The sequence below is a fragment of the Pseudophryne corroboree genome, chromosome 8 (genome assembly GCF_028390025.1).
Source record: "Pseudophryne corroboree isolate aPseCor3 chromosome 8, aPseCor3.hap2, whole genome shotgun sequence".
Lineage (NCBI taxonomy): Eukaryota > Metazoa > Chordata > Amphibia > Anura > Myobatrachidae > Pseudophryne > Pseudophryne corroboree.
The window spans coordinates 386332958-386345805 of record NC_086451.1 but is presented as its reverse complement, the minus strand read 5'-3'; the positions used below and the strand labels follow the sequence as shown (position 1 = coordinate 386345805).

General features: G+C 45.8%; 1 protein-coding gene across 2 annotated transcripts in view; it reads left to right on the top strand.

Annotated features, from left to right (window-relative positions):
• AKT2 (AKT serine/threonine kinase 2) overlaps positions 1 to 12848 on the top strand; it is a 125645-nt gene that overhangs the window by 102851 nt on the left and 9946 nt on the right. For both annotated transcript variants that reach the window (XM_063937669.1, XM_063937670.1), the window contains 4 exons: positions 3940 to 4062; positions 9924 to 10052; positions 11385 to 11599; positions 12292 to 12379. In XM_063937669.1, coding sequence (XP_063793739.1) covers positions 3940 to 4062; positions 9924 to 10052; positions 11385 to 11599; positions 12292 to 12379 — 555 coding nt within the window. The remainder of the gene's footprint in view (positions 1 to 3939; positions 4063 to 9923; positions 10053 to 11384; positions 11600 to 12291; positions 12380 to 12848) is intronic.

Sequence of the window (12848 nt, the reverse complement as noted above, 5' to 3'; positions counted from 1 at the left end):
GTGTGTTATTGGATACATTATATGAAGGAGGGGTATGGTCTGTGTGTGGTATTGGATACAGTATGCGGCAGAAGAGGTATGGTCTGTGTGTGGTATTGGATACATTATAAGTAGGAGGAGGTATGGTCAGTGTGTGTTATTGGATACATTATAAGTAGGAGGAGGTATGGTCTGTGTGTGGTATTGGGTACAGTATGAGGCAGGGGAGGTCTGTGTGTGATACTGGATACAGTATGTGGAGGAGGAGGTATGGTCTGGGTGTGGTATTGGGTACAGTATGTGTAGGAGGTATGGTCTGGGTGTGGTATTGGGTACAGTATGTGGAGGAGGAGGTATGGTCTGGGTGTGGTATTGGGTACAGTATGTGGAGGAGGAGGTATGGTCTGGGTGTGGTATTGGGTACAGTATGTGGAGGAGGAGCTATGGTGTGGTATTGGGTACAGTATGTGGAGGAGGAGCTATGGTCTGGGTGTGGTATTGGGTACAGTATGTGGAGGAGGAGCTATGGTCTGGGTGTGGTATTGGGTACAGTATGTGGAGGAGGAGCTATGGTCTGGGTGTGGTATTGGGTACAGTATGTGGAGGAGGAAGTATGGTCCGTGTGGTATTGGGTACAGTATGTGGAGGAGGAGGTGTGGTATTGGGTACAGTATGTGGAGGAAGAGCTATGGTTTGGGTGTGGTATTAGATACAGTATGTGGAGGAGGAGCTATGGTCTGGGTGTGGTATTGGGTACAGTATGTGGAGGAGGAGGTATGGTCTGGGTGTGGTATTGGGTACAGTATGTGGAGGAGGAAGTATGGTCCGTGTGGTATTGGGTACAGTATGTGGAGGAGGAGGTGTGGTATTGGGTACAGTATGTGGAGGAAGAGCTATGGTCTGGGTGTGGTATTGGATACAGTATGTGGAGGAGGAGCTATGGTCTGGGTGTGGTATTGGGTACAGTATGTGGAGGAGGAGCTATGGTCTGGGTGTGGTATTGGGTACAGTATGTGGAGGAGGAGCTATGGTCTGGGTGTGGTATTGGGTACAGTATGTGGAGGAGGAGCTATGGCTGGGTGTGGTATTGGGTACAGTATGTGGAGGAGAAGGTATGGTCTGGGTGTGGTATTGGGTACAGTATGTGGAGGAGGAAGTATGGTCCGTGTGGTATTGGGTACAGTATGTGGCGGAGGAGGTGTGGTCTGGGTATGGTATTGGGTACAGTATGTGGAGGAGGAGGTATGGTCTGTGTGGGGTATTGGGTACATTATTTGGAGGAGGAGGTATGGTCTGTGGGGGGTATTGGGTACAGTATGTGGAGGAGGAGGTATGGTCCGTGGGGGGTATTGGGTACAGTATGTGGAGGAGGAGGTATGGTCCGTGTGGGGTATTGGGTACAGTATGTGGAGGAGGAGGTATGGTCCGGGTGTGAAGGAGGATGTATGGTCTGGGTATGGTATTGGGTACAGCATGTGGAGGAGGAGGAGGAGGTGTGTGTGTGTGTGTGTGTGCGTGGCGCGGGGAGTGGGGTTGGTATTGGTTACAGTATACAACGTGGTATTGGGTACAATATACGATAAGATCTGTGTGTGTGGTATTGGGTACACTATAAGATATTGTCTATGTGTTATTGGGTATAGTCTGTGTTATTGGATACATTACATGTAGGAGGGGGTATGGACTTTGTATGGTATTGGGTACAGTATATGATATGGTCCGTATGTGATACTGGGTACAACATATGGGGGTGGGATATGGTGTGCCTGCAGTTGGTTACAGCAGTGGTCAGGGAACAGGGGTAAATTACCCCAAATGGGGTAAAAATGAAATTCCTGGAGGTAATGGACGGTCGCGCTGCCGAGACACAGCCCTGTTCAGCACCGGCCGGCTCGCGATGTGACGTGCTGCTGTCACACTGCGCTCCCTCACGCCCGCCCGTCCTGCGCTGTCCTGTCCTCCCGCCCGCGGCTCACCAACCCACACAAGAGTTCCACAGGATCAGACAGTGGCCCACATAACAGTGGGAAATTCCCACTGACATTACTGAGGTGAGGACGTGACCATCTGTCTCCTAAAAGTAGTGTCTCAGAAATGCCATATAAACGGTGATAACCAGTAGATATGCACAATAATATATGATTTCCTTCCTTTCAAATCAAGGGGGTAACGTTGGCGTATCTAAATATATTTTGGGGTAAAAGATAAAAAAGTTCCCTGATACCTGGGTTAACAGTATAATGGAGGAGGGGTGTGGTCTGTCTGTGAGATTGGGTACAGTGTGTGGAGGAGGAGGTATAGTCTGTGTGTGGTATTGGGTACAGTATATGGAGGAGGGGTGTGGTATTGGGTACAGTATATGGAGGAAGGGTGTGGTCTGTGTATGGTATTGGGTGTAGTATGTGATCTGTATTTGTAGCATTGGGTACAGTATGTGGAGGAGTGTATAGTATGTGTCTGATATTGGTACAGTATGTGATATGGTCTGTGTGTGATAAAGGGTACAGTGTTCTGGGATGTTGCTTGCGTAACGGTGGGTACCACGACATCGGCATGACAAATTATACATTGTGCTGTGTGTATGTAGTATTGGCTCTCCTGTGGGTTGTATGTGACATCTTCCAATCAGCTCTGCTGAACGCCCACCCGGAAGATATCGTATGCGACCCATTGCAGTCTAATGAAGAATGGAATGAGATTTGTTCCGTCGTTCATTACATAAGGCTAGTGTGTGTCAACAATCTGGCATGGTGCGGGCCGAAGGGGAATCGGCCCGATTTACGATCATCCTAATGTGTACCTACTCTAAGAGAGAGATTGGGAACAGCACAGTGGTGCTTGAAAGTTTTGTGAATCCTTTAGAATTTTTCTATATTTCTGCTGAAACTTGGCCTAAAACTTCTGTACCTCACGTTTTCCCACAGGACCTAAAAGTAGATAAAGAGAAACGGAATCAAACAAATTAGACATGCTCATTTTTTTATTGGGGAGAATGATCCAATATCACATACCGGTGTGTGGCAAAAGTATGTGAACCTTTGCTTTCTGTATCTGGTATTACCCCCTTGCGCAGCAATAACTGCATGTAAACATTTCCAGTAATTGTTGATTAGTCCTGAACATCGGCTTGGAGCAATTTTATCCCATTTCTCCGTACAAAACAGCTTCAACTCTGTTATGTCGGTGGGTTTCGTCCCATGGACTACTCGCCTCAGGTCCTTCCACAACATTTCGATTTGACTAAGGTCAGGACTTTGACTTGGCCATTCCAAAACTTTACATTTATTCTTCTTTAACCATTCTTTGGTCGAAAGACTTGTGTGCTTTCGGTCACTGTCTTGTTACATGACCCACGTTGACCCATGTGATATTGGATAATTTTCCTCAATAAAAAAATGAGCAGGTCTGATTTTTGTGTCTCATTTGTTTGATGCAGTTCTCTTAATCTCCTTTTATTTAAGGGCAAATTTCAGCAGAAATTTTGAAAATTCTGAGAGGTTTACAAACTTCCAAGCTCCACTGTATATGGAGATTACATATGTAGCATGAGGAACAATGGGGCAGATGCATTAAGCTTGGAGACGTGATGAAGCAGTGAGAAGTAGAAGGTGATAACGCAGAAGCCAATCATTACGGATTTTAAAAATGTCAGGAGTTGATTGGCTGGTGTGTTATCACCTTCAACTTATCACTTTTGTCACTGCTTTAACACTTCCCCAGGCTTAATACATCTGATGGTATGAAATGCCCCTCTACCAACCAGCACTGTGGTAGTGTCACATGTTTTATAGCCGCCTCACTCCCTGAACTGAATTTTTAACAAATCAATTTGAAACCATTTTGAACTTACATTTTAAATTGAGAAACACTACAGTTAGTAGCATCCTCTAGTCTAGGTCATACCTTAATCCATATGTACATGTCTTTTTGTGACTGAGGTATGTGCGTGTGTCTCCACAGCTGTTTTTTCACCTGTCACGGGAACGAGTCTTCACAGAAGACAGGGCACGGTTTTATGGTGCAGAGATTGTGTCTGCCCTGGAATATCTCCACTCCAGGAATGTGGTGTACAGGGACATAAAGGTACAGAAGTTACCTGTGTTTTGTGCCTTTACTAGAGACAGACTTCTAATTGGTTTGTACAGCACATGCTGCCTGTTTGGTTCTGTGTTCAGCCTGCAGAGTTGTCCATACAATTGAAACTAAAAATATCTGCAGAGTTAAATCTCAACCAAAGAAAATGTCCATCCTTTTAGTTGAGCATAAATGCAATAAAACTTTCTCTTTCGTCCATCTGGGGGACGCTGCGCACTTACTAATGGGTTAGAGTGTGTGGGAAGGGAGTTTGGCACAGAACCTATAGAAATCAACTCCTCCCACCTCTAACCCCTCCCATCTACATCCTGTTCAGGAATTACCTCAGTTTTAGTTTTGTGCCTGAGGAGTACAGGCACAGTTTCTATGCCTATAGTTTTTTAGTTAGGTTTTCTTTTCCTTTTATTTGAGTTTTGTTGGATACTTAGTCCCTGTTTACAGGTGACAAGTATAGGTAGAGTGGGGTTAGCTAAGGAGGCTGTTTAAGCCAGATTTCCCACTCTAAATAGCCTCTGGGAAGCCACCATACTGAGGTCACTGGGGCTTTTTCTGTTTTTTTCCGGGCAGAGATCCGAGGAGGCACTATTCAGGTAGGACAGCCACAACCTGCCTGAGCAGAGTTGGACTGTTAATTACTTACATTAATATTTATACAAATGCTGTCTGTGTAGTCCCCCCCCCCCCCTCCCCCCTCCCCTCCGCTGGCGACTGTATGTTAAGCATGGGAGATGCGGTCTGACAGAGACCGCTTACATGAGACACGCTGCCACGGTGATTTACCGCTGCTGTACACAGAGGTGAGGCAGCGGGATCTTATACAGACAGAGCGGTTCTGACGGAGATGTAAACTCTCTCCGCTCCCGCCTGTACCTCCATAGGAGCCACGCTCCCAATACAGAGGGAGGAAGAAGGTTCCCTTGTTGAAGTGGATTGGACGGCTAGCCGTAGCAGTGTTACAGAAGGGGAAGTCAGCGCTTCCCGCCTTGTTCTTCCCGCTCGGCTAGTTCGTAACGGTCTGCCTCCATTTTCCTTGTTAGGCTAGCTTGATTTACCGGCGCCATCTTCTCCACGCTTGTGGTAGAGTTACACAGCGGGAGATGCTGCGCAGCATACAGCAGCACACTGGAGATCCCAGCCAGGATTGGCTCACAGCAAGTATTATAGTTAACCTGTGCTTGTTTTTTAGTTACTTTCTTAATTATATAGCCTGTAGTGCAGTGACAGTCACTTAATTTATTTTTGGGGAGTCACTGTTATTCATTTATTCACCCTGTTATTTCTACAGGGGAGTTCATATGTTTACAAGGCATTTATTAGAGGGGATTTCTACTTACTTCTCTCTATTGCATTTTTCACTACTATTTGGGTTACTATTAGCTACTTGTAAGAATTATTTATGGCAATAAGCCGGACACATTTACCAAAAGATGCAGGCTCAGTTGTTTATTTGTCCTGTTTCACAGTGCGGCTCCACACTTGTAAGGGCTAACACGGATCCAGGTCCCCTCTGTACTGCATGCTCTGAAACACCTGTGACGGAGCAGCAGGGTAGGTTTGTAGATCAGTTAATACCTCTGTGGGCCAGGAATGTGGCCGATGTTACAGCTGACTTGACAGTCTTCTCAGGAACCTCCATGGGCAAGAAAGATGGGCAGGTGTCCCTCTGACTCAGCTCAAGAATCCTCTACAAGCTCAGGAGTTAAGTTATTGATATATGTTATACGTCGAACTCCTTCCCTATACGCATTTTGCAGAGATTTAATAGAGGCCTGGCTGAAGCCAGACTCTCCTTATTCAAATTCCTACAAAATAAATTAATATATTGAGATTTCGGTATCCCTGTGCAGAAGAGGATACAAGATCCTGGAAAACGGCTCCGACGGTAGATGCCCCTATTACAACATCTGGCGATGGCAATGGTTAATCCTTGGGTGCAGTCAGGAGACCTTGAGGGATCCTACAGATAGGGAGACATGGGCAATTCTTAAATCCATATTCACCTTATTTGATATTTCTCTATGTCCAATGCTCGCCGGAGCTTGGGTCCTTACAGCCGTAGATGATTGGCTTGCACAGGGGTGTCTGAAATGCAACCGGATGACCCATCCGAAGCTATACAATTGGTAAAAAAAAAAAAAAAAGCTGTCTCCGATTCAAAGCAGACTTTAACAGTTGTTCTCTTTTGAAGGAGGGCTCCTCTTTGACTCGGAATTTACAAAAATCAATACACTGGGGGACAATAGCCCTTTCTTCAGGTTGTTCTGCTCCTCAGAAACCGAATCAAACAAAGTTTCAGACCTTTCGTACTAAAGGTAGGTGAATTCTCCAGTTCGTTCGGGCCTCTTCACAATTTCCACGCGGAGGACCATTCTGAGGAGAGGAACCCAGTCATCTCATAGACCAGCCTTACACCTACCAACAAACCTGCTGCAGGATTGTCCGGGTCCTCCGGAGGGATCTTTGGTGGTTGGGGCTCGGTTACTTCAGTTCAGGAAGGTATGACCGTTGTTAAAACCAGATCGGTGGGTGACGGGTCGGATTCCAAAGATATATGTTGGGACCTCGAGGAACCAGTCCCATTTCTCTCCCATGCGATCCCTCCTAACGCAACTTCCGCGCTTTTATACTACGGAGTAATTCTTCCGGTTCCCAAACAACAGAGTCAGGGCTTTTACTCAAGTCTTTTTCTTTTTAACAAACCGGACGGTTCGTTTCGGCCCATTTTAAATCTAAAATGCCTAAATCTGTATCTCTGTACAGAATTCAAAATGGAATCCATTCGTTTAATCATCGCCTCCATGGAACCGGCTGAATTTTTGACTTCCTTATACATAAAGGACGCATACCTACATGTTCCCATTTGGACAGGTCACCAGACCTTCTGAGATCTCCCGTTCGGCCTATCCATGGGCCCTTGGGTGTTTATGAAACTCATGGCCCGCATAGCTGTGGTACTCAGGTCTCAGGGAGTCAACATTACTCCTTACTTAGACGACCTGTTGCTGAAGAGTGGTCAGCGGTGGCATAGTGGTTACAGTGTCCGTCTGCAATGTGTGCATCCCGTGTTCAAATCCGGGCAAGACTAGAAATTTTCTCCATCACAGACACTTCTTCACCAGCAATTGAAGCTCACAACAAACACCCTACATTCATTCAAGTGGATAGTGAATTTCCCAAAAATCTTCGCTGCTTCCCTCTCAGAAGATGGTTTTTCTAGGTGTCGTGTTTGACACAAGCCAGAAAGTTCCTCAGGACAATGTTCAGGATCTACAATCCACAATCAGATCCCTGTTAAAATTGCCGATGGGTTCAAGTTCTCAGATGTATGCTGCTGTTGGGAAAGATGGTGACAACCGAGGCAGTGCCATATGCCAGATTACGTGCTCCAACCCTTCAGGCTCAGATTTTCATCTGTTGGACTCAAATGGGACTACATCTGGACTTGCAATTGTTCCATTTGTCAGTTCAGACTCGTCAGTCTCTACATTGGTGATTTTACAGCCACAATCTGACCAAGGGGGTGCCATTCACGATATGGTCTGGGATGACGGTCACCACAGATGCCAGCCTCACGGGTTGGGGGGCGGTGTTTCAATTTCAGCACTTCCAGGGCCTCTGGCACAGCCAGGTATTGACGGGGCCAATCAACATTTTGGAATTGAGAACACTCCGGTATGGACTGCTTCAGTTACGAATCAGCGTTTGGGGTCATCCAGTACGATTTCAATCAGACAACTCCAAGGCGATAGCTTACATAAACAGACAAGGCTGAAGTCGAAGCTGAAAAGCCGTGACGGAAGTCTTCCATATTCTCCAGTGGGCGGAACATTGGGTAACGAACATCTCCGCAGTTCGCATCCCGGGAGTGAAAAACTGGGAAGCAGTTTCTTACGCCGTCAGGTGGTCCATATGGCGGAAGAGGAGCCTCCTCAAGAGGCCTTTCTTACCCTGATGTCCCTGTGGGGTACTTCCGAAATTGACCTGCAGACGTCTCGTCTCAATAGAAAACTACCTCTATACGGCTCACAAGATCAGGATCCTAAGTCAGCACTGATCGATACTTTGACATCTCCACAGTGTTTTCAACTGGGATGTGTTCCCGCCAATTCCTCTACTCCCACGCCTACTTCAGCGCATCTGGAGAGAAGGTCTACCGGTCATTCTCGTGACTCCGGCCTGGACTCGTCGCCAGCGGTACACTCTTCTGCACAGCAGGGTGACCAAGAAACCGGTCCGTCTACATCTACGACCAGATTTTATTCTACAAGCACCTTGTCGCCACCACAATTTAAATCGTCTGACGGTATGGTTCTTGAATCCAGCATTCTAAGAAATAAAGGCTCATCTCTACTGGTGGTGAGCACTATGCTCCAAGCTAGGAAACCAGTCACCTCTCGAAATTCTCACGGGGTGTGGCATATTTATATTGCTTGGGGTGAAGAACGTGGGTTGTCGCCGAACTTCTTTCGCTTACCTCGCCTGTTGTCTTTCCTTCAGGATGGTATGACTAAGGTTCTTCATCTTTCTTTCCTTTAAAGGGCAACATCTTTGGCTCTCTCATCTAGACGTTCCTTCACGAGGTGCTTAGGTTTCAACCTCCGTTTGTTCTTCCGGTTCCTCCCTGGATTTAAAATTAATTCTTAAGGCTTTTCAGAAGTTTCCGTTTGAACCACTGGAATCTGTAGAATTGCGGTTCCTTACTGTTAAGGTGGTTTTTCTTTTTTAGCCATTAATTTGGACAGAAATGTTTCAGAGTTAGCGGCGCTTTCTTATAGGCTACCTTTGTTTGTTTTTTCATGATGAGCGAGTGGTCTTGCGTACGAAACCTTCCTTTTTGCCAAAGATTGTGTCGGTTTTCCACCTGAATCGGGACATTGTACTTCCGGCGTTTGTTCCAAATTCTTCCGGAGAGGATAGTCATTTGGCATTATTGGAGGTTGTTGAGACCTTACACATTTATTGTCTCGTATGGAGTCTATTCGCCGTACAGATATTTTGTTTTTGATTGATGCACCCAGACGTGACTGACCGGCCTCTAAGAACACAGTGGCTTGTTCGATGACCTCTGCTATTCGGCAGGCCTATGTACCTTATACTGTTCCTGTTCCTGAACCTCTGAGAGCTCATTGAACTAGGGCTGTTGGAGCCTCCTGGACTGTTCGCAGAGGTGTATCTGTTGAGCAGTTGTGCAGAGTGACGACCTGGTCGTCCGTGCATACTTTCACAAAGTTTTACCATTTTCATACTTTTGGTTTGGAGACTGCCTCTATGGGCGTAAAATTTTACAGACAGCTATGCCGTCTGGTTCTCCCTCCTCTAATTAGCTTGCTTTGGGAAATCCCATTAGTAAGTGCGCAGCATCCCCCAGATGGATGAAAGAGAAATAGGGATTTTTGTTTACTTACCGTAAAATCTCTTTCTCTGATTCCATCTGGGGGACGCTGCGATCCCTCCCGTCTTTTTATCTAGTTTATTGGTTATGGTCTGTTCTGCCTCTTTCGGCTTTGCTAAACATTAACTGAGGTAATTCCTGAACAGGATGTAGATGGGAGGGGTTAGAGGGGGGAGGAGTTGATTTCTATAGGTTCTGTGCCAAACTCCCTTCCCACACACTCTAACCCATTAGTAAGTGCGCAGCGTCCCCCAGATGGAATCAGAGAAAGAGATTTTACGGTAAGTAAACAAAAATCCCTATATTTTAAATCCATATAATTTTACGTTCTGTGGAGGCAGCAAATTGCCACTGAGCTAATATTTTCAATTGAAGTGCCTGTGATAGGCAGTAATAGCACCAGCTTTGGGGAAATTACAGTGTGTTTGTTAATCTTTGATTTCATTTTTCCCCTTAGCTGGAGAATCTCATGCTGGATAAGGATGGTCACGTTAAAATAACAGATTTTGGGCTGTGTAAGGAAGGGATAACAGATGGGGCCACTATGAGAACTTTTTGTGGTACCCCAGAGTACCTGGCACCAGAGGTAATTATATGCGCTTGACAAGTTTATGTATAGACTACATGGTGTATAGATGTATACATTTCCCTTTCCCTAGTATCTGGTCACCTCAGGCTAAGCCGTCTGCTCTTAGCCATACATTAATATTAATTCATGATGTTGTATGATAGGGTTCGGGTCGTTGGGTCGACTGTTTAGGTCGACAGCCATTAGGTCGACCACTGAAGGTCAACATGTACTAGGTCGACAGGTAAAAATGTCGACATGAGTTTTTGGACATTTTTTTGGTGTCCTTTTCTTCATAAAGTGACGGTGAGCACCAATTAGTGCACCGTGTCCCCTCACATGGCTCGCTTCGCTCGCCATGCTTCGGGCAAGGTTCCTCGCTTCGCTCGGCACAGATTACCGTTCCAATCGTAGTCCACCTGCATCGTCAAGTATGGAAAAATCCAAAAAATGAAGAAGAAAAAATGTGAACATCCCATGTCGACCTTTTGACCAGTCGACCTAGTACATGTCGATCTAATGACCATGTCGACCTTCAGTGGTCGACCTAATGACTGTCAACCTAAGCTGTGTCGACCTAACGACCGTATCCCGCATGATGGGAGTCTGGCCAGTGATCTTTATAGTTGTGTGTTTAGAGTATTGGCTCTGAAGGAGCTTCCATAATGTAAAGTGGGCACAAGTTATAACCATAAAAATCAGTCCTTATGATGAAGACTAAATTGCTCAGTGGCTGTGACTTTGGGAAGTCACTTATGGGCCCTACACACTTGCCGATGTTTCCGATTTGGACGATGTTCTTTTTCAATGATCAACGACCATCGTCCAAATTGGCTTGCTGTGCTAAACGAGGGAAAACCAACGGTGAGCGACCGTGGGGGCCGCACATCGTTCATTGTAAGTGCGTACACACTGAGCGATATGAATGATTTATCATTCTTTACTGAACGAGATCGTTCATATCGCGCATACACATCGGCAAGTGTGTAGGGCCCATTAAACAAGAGGAGCCAATGCGGGAGACCCTCTTTGTATATTATTGCATTACGTTATTTGAGCATTAAACACCATTTGTTTCTTTTTCTTATTTTGGAACTAATAATGTGGGGGTCTCCTAAAGCAAGGCTCTGAATGCTGACACTGTCTGCTGTTCATAGGGGAGGTGAAGGTTAAGAAGCTAAAGTTCATTTGCTTCATGGTAGAATATAACTCCTTGGGAATAAGACTAGAACTGTCCCTGGGAACTAGTAATGGATATTCAGAATGTGTGCTTATGTAAGAGTTGGTTGAGGTATGTTTAATTTGGGGAGTGAGGTGCTTTAATACTAGTGTAACGTTCTGTATATCTAGGTGTTGGAAGACAATGACTACGGGCGAGCTGTGGACTGGTGGGGGCTGGGAGTGGTAATGTATGAGATGATGTGCGGCAGGTTACCCTTCTACAATCAGGACCACGAGAGACTCTTTGAGCTCATCCTCATGGAAGAAATCCGCTATCCCCGCACACTGGGTCCTGAGGCCAAGTCTCTTCTGGCCGGGCTCCTGAAAAAGGATCCTAAACAAAGGTACTGCTGTAAGGACAGTGTGACATGGTGGTTTTATTTCTGTAGATGTGCATTTTACATGTGAAGGTCTATAGGCACCTAAGCAGGGTCATTTCACGTAAATGTGCAGGAATATCCAACAATTCGCACAATGACCCTCATTCAGCTTGGATCGATATGGAGACTGAAATTGCAGTTGTCTCAAAACTGCTACTGCAAAATATCACGTGAAGTGCCGGCCAGAAATGTTACAAGACGCCGACTGATGCGATCGCAGATTTGTCATCCACAGGCTGACTACCATCAGCAGTTGCGGTTGACCCATGGATACTTAGAGTAATGCAGATGCAGTCGCACCGGCGCCTTGTTTTTAATCACAAGGTATCTCTGCTGACGTCAGGTACTCGCCATGACAATGGCCGTGACACGCCTGCGTTTTTCCAACCACTCCCCACAAACGCCATGTTAACACCCATGAACGGTCACTTCCTGTCAATCCTCTGCAATTGAATTTCACTGAGGCTGCGTGGCATACGTTTGCAGCGCATGCACAGTCTTCAGATAATCGGCTGAATGAGGGCCAATAATCTGTGAATTGGAATACAGTGTAGTGACTTTAGAGACCTGAAGTGTCAATGCAGCCTTTACTAATTGTACATATAGGTGCCTTATATACCCTGTGTGATAATATGAGGCTGCCTTTCCATTTCCAGGTTAGGAGGTGGCGCAAATGATGCCCAAGAAGTAATGGATCACCGGTTCTTTTCTTCTATTAACTGGCAAGATGTGACCCAGAGGAAGGTGAGTAACAAGTGCAGGGTGTCTAATGTCTCTCCTCGGCAGCAGACCTTGTCCTATGCTGGATATGCCTTCTATATTCATTAAGCCATCTGTGGTCATCTTCCAACCGCATGTAGGATCATTACACGGTACAGCAACCTTTATAGGGCACACTAGTAGTGGCTGCAAGCATTGCAGGATTTCTGAATGTCGTGGTCTGTGCAAAGCGGAGTTATTAAGTCAGCCACTTGAACTTACATGAAATGGAAATCTGCTCAGTTAGGTCCGTTCTGAGCACCGTGCCTCTCTTCCCTTTGTGGTAAAGTTTAATATGCAGTGACTGCTATTTAGCCATATGTTTGGACACTGGGGCTGGTTCATTGCTTGTAGCAAAGCAAAAACAAATAAAAATTGCACCTTGACAAACCATGTTGCAATGCAAGGAGTGCAAATATATTTTTTCCATGCAGTGTACATGCTGGCTGGTTTT